At 32.7% G+C, this 17,864-nt stretch overlaps 3 protein-coding genes across 4 annotated transcripts; 2 read left to right on the plus strand and 1 right to left on the minus strand.

The window, feature by feature from the left end:
* The first annotated feature begins 1,515 nt into the window (after window positions 1–1,515).
* On the plus strand, window positions 1,516–2,776 carry LOC25489109 (cytochrome b561 and DOMON domain-containing protein At5g47530). The gene is made up of 2 exons (XM_013604548.3): window positions 1,516–2,152; window positions 2,255–2,776. Exons 1-2 carry the CDS (start codon window positions 1,529–1,531, stop codon window positions 2,774–2,776), a joined length of 1,146 nt encoding a protein of 381 aa, XP_013460002.1. The 5' UTR covers window positions 1,516–1,528.
* A 787-nt stretch (window positions 2,777–3,563) lies between these two features.
* LOC25489110 (DNA-directed RNA polymerase V subunit 5A) lies at window positions 3,564–4,191 on the plus strand. The gene is made up of 2 exons (XM_013604549.1): window positions 3,564–3,817; window positions 3,957–4,191. The coding sequence occupies exons 1-2, from the start codon at window positions 3,564–3,566 to the stop codon at window positions 4,189–4,191; spliced, it is 489 nt and encodes a 162-aa protein (XP_013460003.1).
* Window positions 4,192–4,623: 432 nt separating this feature from the next.
* On the minus strand, window positions 4,624–12,138 carry LOC25489111 (leucine--tRNA ligase, cytoplasmic). Of its 2 annotated transcripts, XR_003010536.2 has the most exons (5): window positions 11,985–12,138; window positions 10,301–11,895; window positions 5,892–7,649; window positions 4,969–5,038; window positions 4,624–4,891 (listed from the first exon to the last, which is right to left on the minus strand). XR_003010536.2 is itself a non-coding variant. In XM_013604550.3 (4 exons), the coding sequence occupies exons 1-3, from the start codon at window positions 12,020–12,022 to the stop codon at window positions 5,899–5,901; spliced, it is 3,384 nt and encodes a 1,127-aa protein (XP_013460004.2). In that variant the 5' UTR covers window positions 12,023–12,138; the 3' UTR covers window positions 4,624–4,891; window positions 5,892–5,898. The 2 variants fall into 2 exon arrangements, 1 of the variants encoding a protein (XP_013460004.2); XM_013604550.3 differs by lacking the exon at window positions 4,969–5,038.
* Window positions 12,139–17,864: the final 5,726 nt, after the last annotated feature.

Here is a 17,864-nt window from a genome sequence, read left to right on the forward strand (position 1 = left end):
AATCTTTATTATAGAAAAAATTGTTCAAGAATATAATTGAGATAATAAAAAAGTGAGTATATATTTACTAATCTAGTTTGTTACACTTTTTTAAAGGATAAAGCATAACAAACTGGACATATATATACTCACATCATAATTGGATAATAAAAGAGTGAGTATATATTTACTTATCTAGTTTGTTACATTTTTTAAAGGATAAAGCATAACAAATTGGACATATATATACTCATATCGTATTTGTTACACATTTTTTTAATATTTAAATTTATTTTTATCTATTCTATTTGTTATTTGTATTGAAAATTAAGGGCATTTTTGGAAAGAAAAATTCAACCCAACAATGCTGAAAGGGTAGTTTTCTTTATGGTTAATTAAGTTTTTTATCCTTATAAATATCTGCAGTTTTTTTGTCCCTATAAAAACAAATAACACTTTTTAGTCCCTACAAAACTTTCTGTTACTGTTTTTAGTCCCTGTTAAATTAAAATTTGTTTAATTATGCTTAAAATTTTAAATCTTTTAAAGATTTTTTACATACTTGTTTAAAACATTATAAAACGTTCCGCTGCAATAAGTTAGCTCAAAATTTTATTTTTAGGTCCAAATTTTTGTTAGTTTTATCTTGAATTTTTTAGGTTTGAAAAAAATTATATTTAATTCAGTAATGTTAAAAAAAATCTAATTTTTTATAAAAGAGATTATTATAATGTTTTTTTTACAAGAGAGATTATTATAATGTTCTTAACATGTTTGTTAAAAATCATTTAAAAATATAAAATTTTAAATATAATTAAACACATACTTTTAGTCCTTGTAAAATTAAAATTTTCTTAATGTTTAAACTTTTAAATTTTTTACATATTTATTTAGAACATTATACAAAGTTCCTCCGCAAAAAAGTAACTCAAAATTTTATTATTAGGTCCAAATTTTCATTAATATAATCTTAAAATTTTGGCTTTTAGAAAAATTCATATTTAATTCATTACATGTTAAAAAACTAAAAGATTAAGCATGTCTGTAAAAAATCTTTTAAAAATTTAGAAGTTTAAGCATGATTAAACAAATTTTAATTTAACGGGGACTAAAAACACTAACGGAAAATTTTGTAGGGACTAAAAAGTGTGATTTGATTTTACAGGACTAAAAACAAAATTGTTGATATGTATAGGACCAAAAACTTTTTTTTTTTTTTTTGAAGAAGGACCAAAAACTTAATCCTTGATATAGATTTATTTATTTAAGTGCCATCTACAAGTTTGTTACGTTTTTCCATTTATTATCATTTTTGTTTAGGTTTGTTACCTATTTTTCCTCGGTCAAAAAAGATATGATAAAACCAACTTTCTAAAACAAGTTTATTATTATTTTTTGCTGGTTTTGTTACCTCTTTCTAACAAACTTTTGAAAGCGTGTGACCACTATAAAAGTAGGCAATGGGATCCATGAATTCATAGCATTCAAAACATTGTTGAATATTTTCTTAAGTCATCATTCAAAACGTTATCGAATATTTTCTTAAGCCATGGCTTCGATTCCAAAACTTCTTTTGCTTCTCACCCTGTTCACATCGTTCATCAACCTTACAACCTCACTACCATGCAACTCGTACACTTTTCCAAATAACCTTAACTTTGCAAGATGCAGTGACCTACCCGTTTTAGATTCCTCTCTTTATTGGAACTACAATCCAAAAACTAGTGTTATCGATGTTGCATTCAAGAAAATTAATGTAAAGGATTCTAGTTGGATTGCTTGGGCCATAAACCCTAATTCGAATGGCATGATAGGATCGCAAGCTCTAATCGGTCATCGAAACTTTGATGGAAGTTTCAAAGTCTATACTTCACAAATAACAAGTTACCAAACTATGTTACAAGAGGGTAACATTAGTCTTCCAGTTTATAATATTTCAGGAATGTACCTAGATGGAAGCATGATGATATTTGCAAGTTTGGAACTTCCTAAAAACGTCAGTTTGGTTAATCATGTTTGGCAAGAAGGATCAGTTTCTAGTGATGGAAGATTGAGATCTCATGCTTTGACTGGAGCAAATGTTCAAAGTTTTGGAACTTTGGATTTTCAATCTGGAAATATTATCTCCCATAGTTTTGGTGGAAAATTGATGTCAAAAATCAAACTAAGAATCGTAAGTAACTTCTTTATTTATTTATTTATTTATTATTATTATTTGTTTGGAATTTTGAATTTTAGTAGTTTATATGATCACTAACACTCCGTCTCTCTAAAGGTACATGCAATTTTTAATGTTATAAGTTGGGGAACACTAATGCCAATTGGAGTAATAATGGCTCGTCACTTGAAGAGATTTGAAGGACCAACAGGATCAACATGGTTTCAATTGCATAGAGCATGTCAATCTATAGCATTATTATTGGGCACTGTTGGTTTTGCCACTGGTTTATATATGGGAAACCAACCAGGAATTCATAACACACCACATAAATGTGTTGGAATCACTCTAATGACTTTGGCACTTGTTCAAGTTTTTGTTGCAATTCTTCTTAGACCAAAGAAAGATCACAAGTATAGAATATGGTGGAACATTTTTCATTTCTTAGTTGGTTACACAACCATTATCTTAGCTATATGGAACGTCTTCAAAGGCTTTGACATCTTGGGGGGAAATATCATGTTTAAAATTATCTATGCTTGTGTAATTGGATGTTTGGTTTTGATTGGTTTGAGTTTAGAAGTTGTTGCTTGGATTATGTGGCTATGGAACAAGAAGAGCAAAGAACTTGGAGTATAGAGAAGATAAGGCTAAAGGGTTGTCTTTGCTTATTATGTTGAACAAACTCTACTTTTGTATTTTTAATGCTATTTTGTTTATTGGAAGAAAACAATTGCTATCATTGACTATAAGATAATTTGTATTGATTGTTTAATGTTTAGTGAACTTCATTGTTTTAATTTCTGGTAATTGGTTTTGTTGCCTTTGTGATTATTACTTTTGCATATTTGTTTCTCTGAAAATATTTGTAAATTGTTTGTAGATACCACACAATATGTGCTACAACAATTTAGATATTGATTATCCTTCAAAAAAAAAAATTAGATCTTGATTATAAAACTTAACCAAATCGTCAAACTGGCTAGTGCATATTGTTTTTACACCATCTTATCCCAAAATTGAATTGAGGCATAAACAAATTTTAACAAAACAATGACAACCTTCATTGAAATAATTTACCCACGTCCACACAAGCAGTGTTTATCTTATATTTTTTTTCCTCATTTCTCAAGCTCAAAAGATGCAGGTTAAAGAAAAGAAGAAGAAAAAAAGAGGGCGATAAAACTGAACATGAGACTGAAGACAAAATTGGAAATCAATAGTGAATTTCCAAACCTTAAGTTAAGGGGAGAGATCGGAGATAGAGGAGAGACGTGGAGTTTGGTGATGAGGGGTAGAGTTTGGGGGTTTAAAACTATATGATATGATGTATTACGTTGATTGAAGGGGTGGTTTGTGCCTTTCTGGTACTACTAAGTTTCCTACTTAACCAAAAACAAATTTTCAACCTTATTTTTGTTTGAAAATGGCGATGAATGAAAACGGAAACGAAACAAGAAGTGAATGTTTGGTGCGTATGTGCAATGAAGAAAGCGACATTGAGACTATTCATTACTTTGAATGCAGAAAGACTCTGATGGAGATGCTTCATGATAGAGGCTACAATGTCTCTGAATCTGATCTCACTCTCTTTCTGAGTATCGTTAACGTTTCGGTGAATTTCCTAAACCTGAAACCCTTGGTGTTTGTGTTTCTCTTCTCTCTAACCCCTTTATCAAGGTACAAGTTGTTTTCCCAGGAACTGATGATATCAGAAAAAGCAACTTGACAGTTATACAAAGCCAGATTGTGGACAAAGAAAGGTTGAGTAGGCTGATACTTGTTGTGCAAACTAAGATGACTTCATATGCTCGTAAAGAAATGGAAAACTGTCCATAAAATTGAATGACTTGCTGGTCAATGTGACAAAGCATGTGCTGCAGCCAAAGTATGAGGTTCTGACTGCTAATGAGAAGCAAAATCTGCTCAAGTATAAGGTCGAAGAGAAACAGCTACCTCACATGCTAAGAACTGATGCCATTGCTAGCTACTATGGACTGGAAAAAGGACAAGTCGTCAAGATCTCTCACAGTGGTGAGATGTTTAATTCTTAGTAATGTACCGTTGTGTCGTGTAATAGTTCTATTTCACTATGCTGCCACATATGGAACGGTGACAATTACAATTTCATTGTTTTAGAACCTATCCTGCTTAAAGTTAGCAGAAAGATAATATTTGAATTGGTAAGTGTTTAGCAAGTTCAATTGTGTATGAGTTTTGTGTTGCCCATATATGTTAGAAACTTGTCAAGTTGGAAACTTATGATGTTGATCACATCACTTCTTAATTCAAAAGCTTCATTAATCAATTTTGTGCCTTTCTGGTAGCATATTGTAGAGTTTTTGGGTTGAAATCTGTTTTCAAAAAGAGACGATTGAAAGAGAAGAAAATGGATTATGATTTGAAACGTGTTAGCAGATACCAGAGCTTCAATGCAGGAGGATAAGGTTCCTTCTGTTGAACGTACTAAGAATATGAACACACGATATTCTCAAGTCTAAAAATCATAACTATTGAACACATAATTGTTGACTGGACATAAAGAAAGCATAAAAGAATTTATCTTGTCAGTCTAATCCAACTATACTATGATCTTAAATCTTGATTAAAACTTGTAAATGTACTATCTTCTTGAAGATACAATGTTACAAAACTTCAGCATGTTCTCACAAGGATTTCAGCTAACAGAGACAAACTTGCCCACTGCAGTTCCAATCTTTATCTCAAAATTCATATCTTCAGTTCGTAGAGATCCTGCAAAATGACAATCAACCAGATGCATTAAAACATGCCTAAATTTCACTTGCACCTTTTAATTTCATCTCCATTACCTCTTCTCTAATAAAACGCCAATTGCAGCGATTTTTTTAACAAGTTAAGTTGCATTCAGTTCCATGAAATCTGAAAGAATCCAAAACTTTTCACATAACACCAACTCACCATGCAAAACAGGTTTCACTCAGGCCAAACAGATAATATATAGATGACTCCTAGTTAACATATGCTTTTGAAAATAGAAAAACAAATCAAATTTCACTAAATACATTTGTGACAAGAGAGATATTAACAAACAATGCCGAACTCATTTTGCAAATCCTTGATCTTGACTTGAATATGCAATGTATGTGCAGGCTTTGCCTTATAACCATGACCTGTTTGTTTTGTCAAATTACAAAAGGGGGTGAGCTGTAGGCCTCTGCTTTACAGTTTATGGATATCTCTTCTATAACAAGTAAGAGTCTTCTACCATCATTTCCTTGCCTGAACCCTCAGTTTTGTCTCTAAAGGATTTTACTTCTAGAGTTCTAGTTCTAAACCAAATCTTTTCGTGAAAACCACTAGCTTGGAGAAACACAAAAAACTAGACCTTAAAAGCAACTAAATCAAATATATCCATAAATCTGGACTTCATGTGCATTGTTTCATAAACACCAAACCAAATTTCAACCAACAAATATTAATTACTGTGAAAGGGGCTGAATGAATGAAAAAATTATTGAAATAGGGATTAAATAATGAATAATTCATAGGTCGGGGGAGGATGCACCATCAAAACAAGAAGCACATGACAAAATATGAAGGAAAAAACTAAATAAGCATGACAACACTAAAGGTTTGTTTCTAAACTTCACAAAAACTTACTCACCCCATGTTCTGATATATAATCAGAGGAAGATAAATTATGTCAGTATCTAAATGAAAAAAGGAGGAGGTGTGACCTATTTTAAGAAAGGAGAAATTTCGAGAAACTTACCCAGTATCTACATGGGTAAGAAGACGGCAGTAGGACTTCCAGGGGATGGAGGATTGTCTCTTAGTAGAGATGCATGAGATCCAGCTTTAGCCAAAGAATCAGCATCAGCTGCAGATAAAATTTCCACATCGACCACCTCTTTTGAACCTATCTGTCTCTTGATCGAGTCCAAGTTTTCCCGAAGAACCTCAATTTCACCAAATGGCAGTCTCAAATTCAGGGCTTGAGCCCCGAGTGCAATCGCCTCATCCTTCTTAAACCTTAAGAAAGGCATACATAACTTTTGAGTTCGTTTAAAATCAGAAGATTGACCTACAGAACTCTGTTGTAAAGCCGCCATAATTTCTGAATCTGGAGCAAAAGTTCGAGAATCTTCGTTAAAGCTGTTCTGGAGAATCTTAAGGCACTCAGCTTTCCAACCATCAAATTGTTCATTTACATATACCAAGCATGTGAACTTGATTTCTGTTGGCACTACAACAGGAGCGCCTTTCTTATTTCCTTTCTTTGAGCCTGAAAGTTGCTTCTGAAGCAACTTCCTTATCAGAACAATAGAATCCTGTAGATATTTGTTGGCACTCTTTAGTGTAAGGTCAGGAGCATCTGCTGTTGGCCAACCTGCCTTCACCACAAAACCATCCTTCTTCAAAATCTCTCTCCAAATAAACTCTGCATAATGCGGACAGATAGGTGCTAGAAGACGTGTCTGCACATCCATAAAACGCCGCACCAAATCACGATTGAACCCACTAGCCCCACATGACAATCTATACTCATCCCTAGCAGCCTGAAGATCATAAAAGCCAGTCTTTAGTGCTTCTCGAAACATATAGTTGGAGTAATTTTGCTCAGTTGTTTTGACGGCAATGTTAATTTCATTGGCAAACACACGATCAGCATAGATAGACGGTGGACCTGTTCTCATAGAAGATTCTGCATCCAGAGTCTCTTCAAACCATGTAAGCTCTTTGGTGAGCCTGAGAATTGCCGCATTTGCTGTCTCAAACACAAAATTGGCATCATCAACACCATCACCAGCATCAGCCAAAGAGAAGCGTGTGGCATCAGCAGAAAACTCCTCAATTGCCTGACGAATAGTTCTGAAATTTCCAGTAGACTTGGACATTTTCTCAGAATTGAGCATTAAGTGGCCATTGCATCTATACCCACGAGGCCAGTGACGCTTGGGGAAAATTGCAGTGTGGTTGTAAAGGCAAAAAGTAAGATGATTTTGGATGAGATCTTTACCAGACACCCGAAGATCAAATGGATACCAGTACTCAAACTCAAGCTTCATTTTTTCTAAAACCGATGATGAAATATCAGTGGACTTGGGGAAAGGTCCACCACAGAAAATATAATCCCAGACATCATCAGTCAGTTGCTGAGGTTTGATAGATGATTCACTGGTTCCATACATGTCATTGTTCTGCAAATAGTGTGCAATAGTGTAATAAGCCATGTAAATGGTCGAGTCCGATAGAGACTCGACTAGGAACTGTTCATCCCATGGTATACGTGTGCCAAGACCAAATGAACGTGAGCAAGCCCACTGATTCAACCAGCCCAAAGTATGCTCAAAACCATGTCGCGTCTCATCATGATACAGGCTCATGTTAGACAGGCATTCATCAGTTAACTGCTTCCATTCTGACTCCCCATATGTAATGTACCACTGATCTGTCAGAGCTACAACACATTCATCACCAGATCTAGACATCACCCTCTTCTCTGGCTCACTGTACACAATTGCCTCACCTGAAAGTGTAAAATTATAAGTTCAAGTAATGAGCAAAAGTTGACTCACGATATTGCAGGATCGTATAAAAAATTATTAAAATTTACATGAAAAAAATAATGTAAATAAATTTACTAAATCAAATCTATTCATTATTAGCACAAAATGAATTGCATACTTCATTTAACAATATGTTGTTATAATATTTTGAAGAATTATGCCTCTAAATTTCTAGTTGTAATGGACGGGAAACACAACACAACTTGTCTCGAAAACAAATCATTGAGTCATACGGATAATGTACAGCTATACTTTTTAATGCAAGTTTGAGCATGTGTGATATTTAATATAAAATAATAGTGTTACTATGGCTGAGAGACGGAAATATCCATATTAATTATTTGGAAACAGCTCAAATTATGTTTTTCAGCAACTGGTTCCCTTATTTTTTACAGGCTCAAGATGTTTATAGTATTTCAATGGTACCAGAGGAAGGTGAAAATGCAAGAAGTGTTTCACCACTAGCTTTCCTAAGCGTTGTAGAGGTTCCTAATCAAGCTAAAAGTGGAGTGTGCTTAGACACTCGTATAAATTGCCAAAACAGCATTGATTTTCAGATGAATAGAAAAGATATTTATGCCCAGTGCATAGTTGATATACCTAATGTGAATGGAAACTCAGTTTCATCTGAATCCTATGATGACGGAGTTGAAAGTTTTAAAACTGGGAACTCACCAAAGGTAAGTTTCATAAAGTCATCTTCTGCACTGTTGTTTTTAAAGATATCATGCACATGATTAGATATCGTTGGCTGCGGATAACATACTATCCTCACGCGTATGTGTGTATCTTTATCCTTATACGAGGGCTGATATTTTACAACATTGCAGAGCGTACTGTGGAGAGAATCAAGTCTAAAAGCAGGGGAAAAACTTATGCAGAGTATAGTGAACCTTGGCAGCCCAAGAGGTATTCTGCTGTTCTTGGGTATCTTAATATATTTATTTCAGATAAGCCTATGTAGTTTTCTTGACTGGAATCAACTAGATAGTCGGGACATAATGATTTTCTGTAAGCAATCAGAATAGTTTAGAGATGAAAGAAATATTGACCACACCCAATACAAACAGAACAGCTGGATTGACAAAATAAGTATACATTTATAGCATTAGGATCATAAATAGATCTATCTTCCCATAGTCTAATGTAATGAGGAGTAGCTGACCTCCTGCTCTATGTCAATTAAAGAATTAAAGCATGTATTTATCCTATTGGATAATTTCTGACTGGTCCTATAAATCAACTATAAGATTTTTGGTTTGTTTGCCTTTCAAAAGCAATGCAATAAAAGATACGTAGGTTTTGTTCTGGCATTGGCCTGTGCAACGAAAAAGCAAATGAAATACTTGTAGTATACATGGTTTATTTGAACTTGAAAAGACAAGGGCATCTTCCATTTAAATTGTCCACTGTAGTCTTTTTGTTTTCCATTGTTAATCACATTGATAAGACTTCATACAGTGACATGCTATATTATGATATTCTTTATCTTTTATCTAGAATTCATTTTGTCATGATTAAACTATCAATTGCTCTCTTCTTTTACTTGGACTAGTGCTCATAGTTGTGTTCAAAACTCAGTAGGTTTGTGATTCAGATATATTTTTAATTTTCTTATTTTGTGTATTAACAGATAAGCCAGTCACTGAAAAGTTACATGATCTGCTGAGTAACAAATGGAGAAGATACAAGCGCTCTACCTCATTCGATTCCAGAAAAGTTGCTCTTCTGTTTTCAATATTGTAAGTTACAGCAGATCAAACACTAAAAGCTTGACATAAAATCATAGCTATCCACACGACCTTATACATTTTATCTTAGTATTTTGTCTATATGAATTTACTATACGATGAGATTTGATAGGATGCATGTGCAAAAAAGATTTTACATTAACGGGAGATAACATAAAATCTTCATTATTTCATAAATGGGTCACATTAACTTAACCTATGTGCTGCCCTAACTACATTATTCATATTAGGAGAAAATTTTGCAAGAAAACTGAAGCAATAGCAAAAAATACAACTATATTATATGATAGAATAATTCAATGATAATTTTATGCATAATGATTAAGTTCATGCAATAAACTTGTCCTTCAGTTCCAAAATTTTGGCTAGTCATATCTTGAAAACAAAATTTTGTGACCATTGAGGCAAACAGATCATGGATATGAACACACAACTTGTCTCTTTTCTATAAAAATCAAATACCATGGATTCATAGTTCACAACAACAGACTCGCAAAATAAAAACTAATCATGCAAATATGATGATGAACAAACAAAAGAAGAAATATTGATAAGTAGGCAATAGAGTAGGCAAAATATTAATACAAAAACAAAGTGGTATTCTAATCCTTCAAAAGTGAAGTTATTGATAAGTAGCCAAAATCTGTGCTAAATTGTAAATCTACAACCACCAGGTAATAGTACATCTAAGGCTGCAATTTTGTGTATAGTTGAGGACTTCGTTCACTAAAGGAAATGATGATTTAATTCTTTTAATTAACTTGACCCAAGTTGGTAAAAAAAATTGAAACCATATTGATAATTTTTAAAGGAAATTACACTAAAAGAGTAAAAGAAAGCTTGTTTAGTAGAATACTAACCTGTTTCCAAAAGCTTGCTCCTAATCAAGGGCTTAGCTTCCTGAACTTTCTTATCTTTAAATTCTCCGACAATCATAGTTCCGTCAGTGAATCCTTTCAAGTATGTTTGTTTCTTGGCTTCTGCAAGCTTGTCTTTCTCATTCTGAGATTTGATTTTCATCTGCAGGCAAACTGTCTCTGCGCACTTGTTTCCAAATGGCGGAACTTCAATGATCGGCAAAACCTCAAACGGCAACACCCATTCATCCTTGACACCAAACTTCGCCCTAAACGCCGCTTTGGACTTCAGATCCTGCAACGCCATGTAATCATCAGGAGAGTCACTAGGCACACTGGTCACCACTCCGGTACCTTTATCCATCAAAATAGACAACATAGGAAGCACATATATAATCTCATTCAAGGAAAGAGGAGATTTCACAGGAAGCCCGATCAAATCCTGACCCGTAAGCTCAAGCAAACAAGTCGGTTTCTGAGGTACCCTAGAGTGATTTTGGTAAGCAAGATTAAGCGCTGCCCTATGCGCTACAACAAACACCTCCGTTTCATTAATCTCAAAAGCCCCATATTTCCCATCAGGCAACACCCAAGCATTTGTTTGACCATACATAGTCTCAGGCCTCAACGTCGCCGCAGCAAGAAAAACCTTCTTTCCCTCCAAAACCTTAAACTTCTCAGGAAAAGGAGAAACCACCTCCATCTTAATAATCGTATACTCTTGCGGCTGAACACCTTCACCACTAGCCCTATCATGATCCGCACAAGGCTGTCCATCCAATGGCGAAAAAACTGTATACCTAACATCCTTAACAACCTTACCAGACGCCTTCAACTTCCTCATATGCCACCTAACAAAAGCATCAAAATAAGGATTCATATCTGTCGTAATAAACGACCTTCTCCAATCACAACCAAACCCAAAAGCCTTAAGATCATCGACAGCCAACGGCGGAAAATAAGACAACCACTTATAAGGATCCTGAAACTCCGAAATCTCAGCATCAGATATACCAACACTCCTCATAATCTCCCATTGATAAACCTGCCCACCCGATTTCGCAGCAACTTTTGATTTCTTCCCTTTAAATTTCCCAGCAACAGCATTTTCATTTTCATCATTTCCACCAGCATTTTTATCCTTATCAACAACAGTTAAATTCTCTAATTCATCAATTTCCTCGGGAAAAACCGGAGGATTACCAAACTGTTGAATCTCTCTAGCAAGCTTATCAGCAGAAGCCTTAATAGGCATACCAGTACAATGAAAAGCAAATGGCAAAAGAACATTCGCGCCGCGAAGACGATGAAACGCCGCAGCAAATTCAAGTTTGGAAAGCGAAAAAGCATGACCTAAATGTAAGTAACCGTTCATATAAGGAAAAGGGAAATTCCCGAAGAATTTTTCACCTTCTTGAGGTGGTTTGTTACCGGGTTCAGATTTGAAAACTTGTTTCTCTTCCCACCATTTTTGAACTTTTGATTCGATTTCACGAAGACGATCGCGACGAACGAAGCTTCTTGAAGTTTCCGACGCCATTTCGCCGCTACTTGTTCCGCGAATGTGAATGAATTTGGAAGCTAGATATCTTTTACACCTGTTATGATAGAAAATGGGTTAGTAGTAGATGAATGCGATGAGAGAGAGATGAAAAGAGAAAGAATGGGTTTTAGGGTTTGTTAATACCTTTGAGTGAGATGCGATGGGGTTTTGGAAATGAACATAAACAAGATGATAGCGGCAGTGCATAGAGGAAAAGGTAAGGATGAATTGAAGAGTGAGGGTTCTTGTTTTGGGTCGGGTTTACTTTCACTACCCTTAGACTGAGTTGGGTTGTTGGTTCGGACCGGGTTGGGTTCAATACAAATCGGTTCTACTTTCTGAAAATTTATTATATATGAATGTCTGCCTATAGCACATATTACCTAATTGCCCCTTATTCTTATAGTATTTTTTATTTAATTATAAGATAGGTGATAATTCCCTTGTTTTTTCTAAAAATGATAATATCCTTGCACTTGTATCTGAAAACACTAGTGAAGTGTTGTCATTCACACAACTTGGAGGTTTGGAGCTGTTTTAACTAGTGAAGGAGGGTGTTCGAACCAGCGTTAACATATTATGGCATCCCCTTTTCACTACGGCAGCCACAATCTGATTGATAAAATACATCTAAGATGGTATATAAGGAAAATCTAGGGGATCAGTTGTGGCCCCACGGGTCTTGAAGAGATCCGCCATTGGCTGTTTTTACATTTGGTTGGAGAAAAAAATGCTCTTTTCTTTTAGTGTTAAGAAATAAAATGCTTTGACCATCGTTATATATAAATTTAATAAATAAATTGTACTAAAATAAATAGATAAATAAAAGGGAAAATAAATCAAAACAACTTTTTTTATAAATCATCCAGTTTATTAATAGGATTTAATTTTGTGCCAAATAGATAAGTAAAATAAAATAAAACAGGATTTAATTTATATACATGCACTAAAGCCTATTTTGATAATTTACACACCCAAAAGCAATTTTAGTCAAATTATCCAAACTATATCTTTGATATAAATCACTTACACTTTTAAGGTATCGAAACATGAATCACTTCATTATCAACTCACTTCTAATGAGAATCAATTTTACACAATCAATTCATTTAAAATTAATTTTTGCCACGATATAACCAAACACACACCAAAGCAATTTTTGTTGGATAGAAATTGGGCTGTTGAATGTTAAATTTGAGACAAACACCAAATGTTAATATATACTAAGTTATGTTCCGTTTAGGCATGACATTTGAAACCGTCCCTGCCTAGATTTGACCGCCTCCGTCTCGTATTTAACGGGAAAAAGGAGATTTAACTGTGTGTGGGTGCGGCGAAAACTCATTTCCTTAGTACGAGGGAGAGGTCAAGGTCGGGGATGGTCAAACCTGCCCCGCACCGTTATTTTAAATTACTTTTATATTTTATAATCATATTATTCTTATACTCTTCTTAAAATAGCAAGGACATATATAAGAGAATGTTTTTTTAGATATGTGGAAGAAAAAAATGTTTTTTTTACTTTCAGCTTCACGGGTGGGGGTTGGGGCGGGTTGGGAAACTCATCCCCTTTGGAGGCAGTTTGGGTGTGAATTTTCTATCCCCGACGGGTTTGGGGCGGGGGTGGGGATGGGTGCAGTGAAGTGGGGGAGGGGATGCTAAAACTCGTTCCCGAACCGTCCCGTTGCCATGTCTAGTTCGGTTTAACGACGGGTTCAATAAACACACCTAAACCGAACCGTTCTAAACTTTTCATACTTCATACATTATTTAAAGACCCGTTGACTTAAAACAACCTACGTGATTGCACATGGTTTCACTGTTTCAATCAGTTATTAACAAGTTGAACCGAATGAATATGCCTACCCATACTGGTGAGAGTGAGATCTAATTTGATCCATCACAAATTTTTCTCTGAACCCAATTTAGTCTTTAACAAAAAATAATATGTAAACTATCTCCTAATAAATTATAGATTAATTTATTTTTCATATAAAAATATCATGAATTAATATAAGTATTAAATTTTGTCAAGATTCGATCGGGTCGTGAGATTGTAAAGTGCCAAATTGGGTTTTAAGTTTTAACTCTAGTTAATTAGAAAACCAAAATCGTAAATAGGAAATAAATTAGAAAAAGTTAGAGCAAATTATATTGTGCTCTTTAAGAAAAGTTTGAGTTACACTCTTATATATTTTTATGATAAAATATACATTCTTCTTTTCTAAGAGTGTGACTGAAAAATGAAATTTGTTAGGTAATGTAATTTTTTGAGGGTACAAATTCATTTTAAATAAATTTAATTGTTTGAATGATAATTGAAATTTATGAAGCATTTTATTTAAACAACTTAGAAATTTAAAACGTCTTCCATTACTCTGTATAATGTGAATGTCAAATGTGTTTAAGTTTTAGTTTTGCACTCTTAAAAGAATAAATTGTTAGATAATAAATTTGCCTGAAATGTTTGTTTGTTTTGCATATTTACTTCTATAAACTATTAATATCACAAGGGAGATAGAGAAAAATTATAAGTTTTTCATTGGTTAATTAAATAGAGATGCTTTTATAAAGAAATCGTTAATGCATGTATAATTTTGTAAATGGTGATATTATATAAAGGTTTAATAACACTTTTGATCCTTTAAATATGACGAACATGCGATTTTGATCCCCTAAAAAAATCAACTCAGCTCCTTAAGTTTAGTTAATTTTGACCAAGTCAACACACACGTGGATGTCACGTGTGTAATTTTCAATTTAAAAATAAATAAAAATGTCACATGTAAAATGCTTTAATTATAAAAAATAAAAAAAAATAATTGGTCAGAGAAAGAAAGATGCGAAAGAGAAAAGAGAAGAGATGGAAGAAGAGAGAAGGAGAAAAGAGAGAGGACACAAGAGAGAAGAGAAAGAATTTGTTATGTTTTTTTTTTTTTTAATTAAAGCATTATACATGAGACATTTTTATTTATTTTTAAATTGAAAATTACACACGTGTGTAAAAGGGGTTAAATTTAAGGGGTTGGGTTGTTATTATTTTTTAAGGGGTTAAAATTGTAAGTTCGTGATACTTAGGAGGTCAAAACTGTTATAAAGGATCTATTTTATGGTCAAAATAAGAGATATGATATGATAATTGTATCATATTTTGTCTCAATCCAATGTTTGTGAAGAAAACATAGTTCCTTAAAGTTATTTTATCGTGATTCTGTAGTTACAACTCTTATCCAAAATATGAGTTGGGTTAAAACCAACATGACATGATAAGAAATTAAATTACTAGCATTTTACCGACCGTATTTTCTTTATTGTTAGCTTGTTTGAGTTAACAAATCGTACTTAATGTATGTTTGTTATCACTTTGAGTTTGTCAAAATGATAATGAGCCATTGTAATTTTAGCAAACTCATTGCGACGTCAAACATGTGAATTGAAGTCAACATAATTCCACTTTCACAAATGATTTAATTTATATAACAATGATATTCGAGCATCTTTAATTTTTTAGCATCATTCAACTGATTATTTTATCTCTATTTTTTTCTTATCATCACACTATCAATATCTTACATCTATCACATCCCCGTCTCTGTATTTTCCTCATTCAATATTCAAAGTGTATATTTTCACAAAAAAATATTCAAAGTATATTAAATAACAATTTTTTAACTTGTTGTATTTTATAGCACCACCTCTTGCATGCTTCATCCTAATTAGGAATACCATGATGCAGATCGAAGAACATGAGAAACACGACGATACATGAAGGCTTTTTCTTAACATGTATCTTAGGCTAAAGTTGCAAAATCACAAAAAGCATGGAAGAGACATTCCATTTTTTATTCGCTTAAATTGGAAGTAAGGAAGGTGCTGTAGAAAAGGGAAAATAAAGCAAATGAATGGTCTAATTCCTATTCATATATGTTACCAAGAAGATAACGTCATTTTTCTTTTTGTATAAATGAACATAATGTCTTTTTATCTAAGGAAAAAAAATTGTTCTCGTTAATTTAATCTAGTTGGCAGGAATAATGCATAATATATATAAGAGTTGTGGTTCAAACTACAACGCCCCACTTCTTCGTTTCTAAAATGTGTGTGCGATAGCTACTAGATTACTTGATAAAAAAAGAAAAAGAATGTAAATATTAATGCGTGACTCAAACACCGTACGATCGTTAAATCACGTGATCATGCTAGGCTCGATGATGAAGCACGTAAGAGAAAATAAAAAAGAACTATCATATATATTCACATGATTCTTTTTTTGATAAATGAAGATAATTCTTATTTTCAACTCTTAATTACTAGTTCTTTCAAAATAACAAACTCTTAATTACTAGTAGAAGTTAAAACTGATTTCAACTCTTTTATAGAATAAAATAATTGTTTTTTTATATCCTTACAATTTCTTATACTATATTTTAATTTATATAGAAAAAAATATGTTTAAGTTAATACATTTAAAATATTATAAATCTTTTTTTCCTTCTGAAATTCCTCACATGGGAGCTAAAATTTAATAATTGAATTTAATTTGAACTTATTGAATTTTTTTAACCTAAATTTAAGTCGGAGTGTTTCTACATAAAGGACAGTGACCCGTCCCAAATAGACTTAAATATAATGTTAACACATTCCATCTGAAAATAAGGTTAACATTGACATGCGTATTGGTGATGTCGATTGTTGTTTTGTGCTAGTGAAAACCACATGGTTTTTCCATTATATTCGACAAATGTTGGTGAAGCATTAGGGCTTTGTGAAGCGCTGGAGTGGATGGCTGATTTGGGGTTTGATAGCATGATTTTTTCTCTTGATTCGAAGGTCGTCGTCGATACTATATATAAAGAAAATGACATGTTCTATCTCTTTTGGACCGACTTTTTTTACTTTCCAAAATTACTCTAAATTTTCAATACAAATAACACATATAACAAATAGATAAGAGTAAATTCAAATATTAAAATAAAAGTGTAACAAACACGATATGAGTGTGTATATATATATATGTGTGTGTGTTCAATTTTTTTCTTTTATCCTTTAAAAAGTGTAACAAACTAGATAAGTATATCTATACTGATTTTTTCATTATCACAATTATACACTTAAACAATTTTTTCTTAAATAAAGATTGTTATTGGTGTCATTAAAAAAAAATAAGAATTTAAATTATATTTTTTTTGTTATACTGTTGGTGTCATTGAAATAAATATTCATGATTAGTTTGATTTGTTATAATTTGAAAGCTACAGACATTTATATTTATATTTATATTTTTAATTAAAATCAAAATTTTATAAAAAATACAGTTCATAATTTTCAAACATTAGTGCCATAAAAAGAGCAGAAATATGGGCCTGTCTTTTCGCTTGTAATAATAATAACAATGACTTTAACAATATTATTCACCACTGTAAGCAGTTGTTAGGAGATTCTTTTAAGTTTTAACAACTCTATGGTTGAGTTTAGTCAGAGGTAAACAAATGAAGTCGCTCACGAGTTGTATACACAACTCCATTAAAAAGTAGCTCCTAATTATTATTGATATACCGACTTGTGTTAATAACTTATTATTTAATAAAACGAATTAAACTTTTTGCCAAAAAAAAAAGAAGCCTAAACACACTCTATTGTACATGTGCAACATTTCAAAAAAAAAAGAAGCCCCTGCTACATTCCCCTCTTCTTTTTCTTTCCGTCTATTTTCTTCCAACTAAAAAAATAAAAAACATGTAAAATTACCTGTGTTTTTTTCATGAATTTTATTGAATTCTAATAATCATACTATATAATATACTTAACTTGTAGACTTGAGAAGCAAACTTTGTTTAGAATATATATTTTTCCTTTTTCACTTTAGTTTTTGTGCTACAGTGTTCTAAAGCATGTTTAGAATCATTTCTTTTTATATTCTCATATCCTTCAAATTCACTGAAAATATACCCAACCAAAGTTGGAAATATATTGGACTATTCTTCAAGTTAAACTCTATATATAGTTGGAACATAACACATGGAC

Source organism: Medicago truncatula, chromosome 3 (genome assembly GCF_003473485.1).
Source record: "Medicago truncatula cultivar Jemalong A17 chromosome 3, MtrunA17r5.0-ANR, whole genome shotgun sequence".
Classification (NCBI taxonomy): domain Eukaryota; kingdom Viridiplantae; phylum Streptophyta; class Magnoliopsida; order Fabales; family Fabaceae; genus Medicago; species Medicago truncatula.

Coding starts and splice junctions, on each gene's coding strand:
- LOC25489109 (XM_013604548.3), top strand. CDS start 1,529: ATGGCTTCGATTCCAAAACTTCTTTTGCTTCTCACCCTGTTCACATCG. Junction 2,153..2,254: donor CAAAAATCAAACTAAGAATC/GTAAGTAACTTC, acceptor GTCTCTCTAAAG/GTACATGCAATTTTTAATGT.
- LOC25489110 (XM_013604549.1), top strand. CDS start 3,564: ATGGCGATGAATGAAAACGGAAACGAAACAAGAAGTGAATGTTTGGTG. Junction 3,818..3,956: donor TCTCTAACCCCTTTATCAAG/GTACAAGTTGTT, acceptor ATGCTCGTAAAG/AAATGGAAAACTGTCCATAA.
- LOC25489111 (XM_013604550.3), bottom strand. CDS start 12,022: ATGTTCATTTCCAAAACCCCATCGCATCTCACTCAAAG. Junction 11,896..11,984: donor CCATCGCATCTCACTCAAAG/GTATTAACAAAC, acceptor CTATCATAACAG/GTGTAAAAGATATCTAGCTT. Junction 7,650..10,300: donor GAGCAAGCTTTTGGAAACAG/GTTAGTATTCTA, acceptor TTACACTTTCAG/GTGAGGCAATTGTGTACAGT.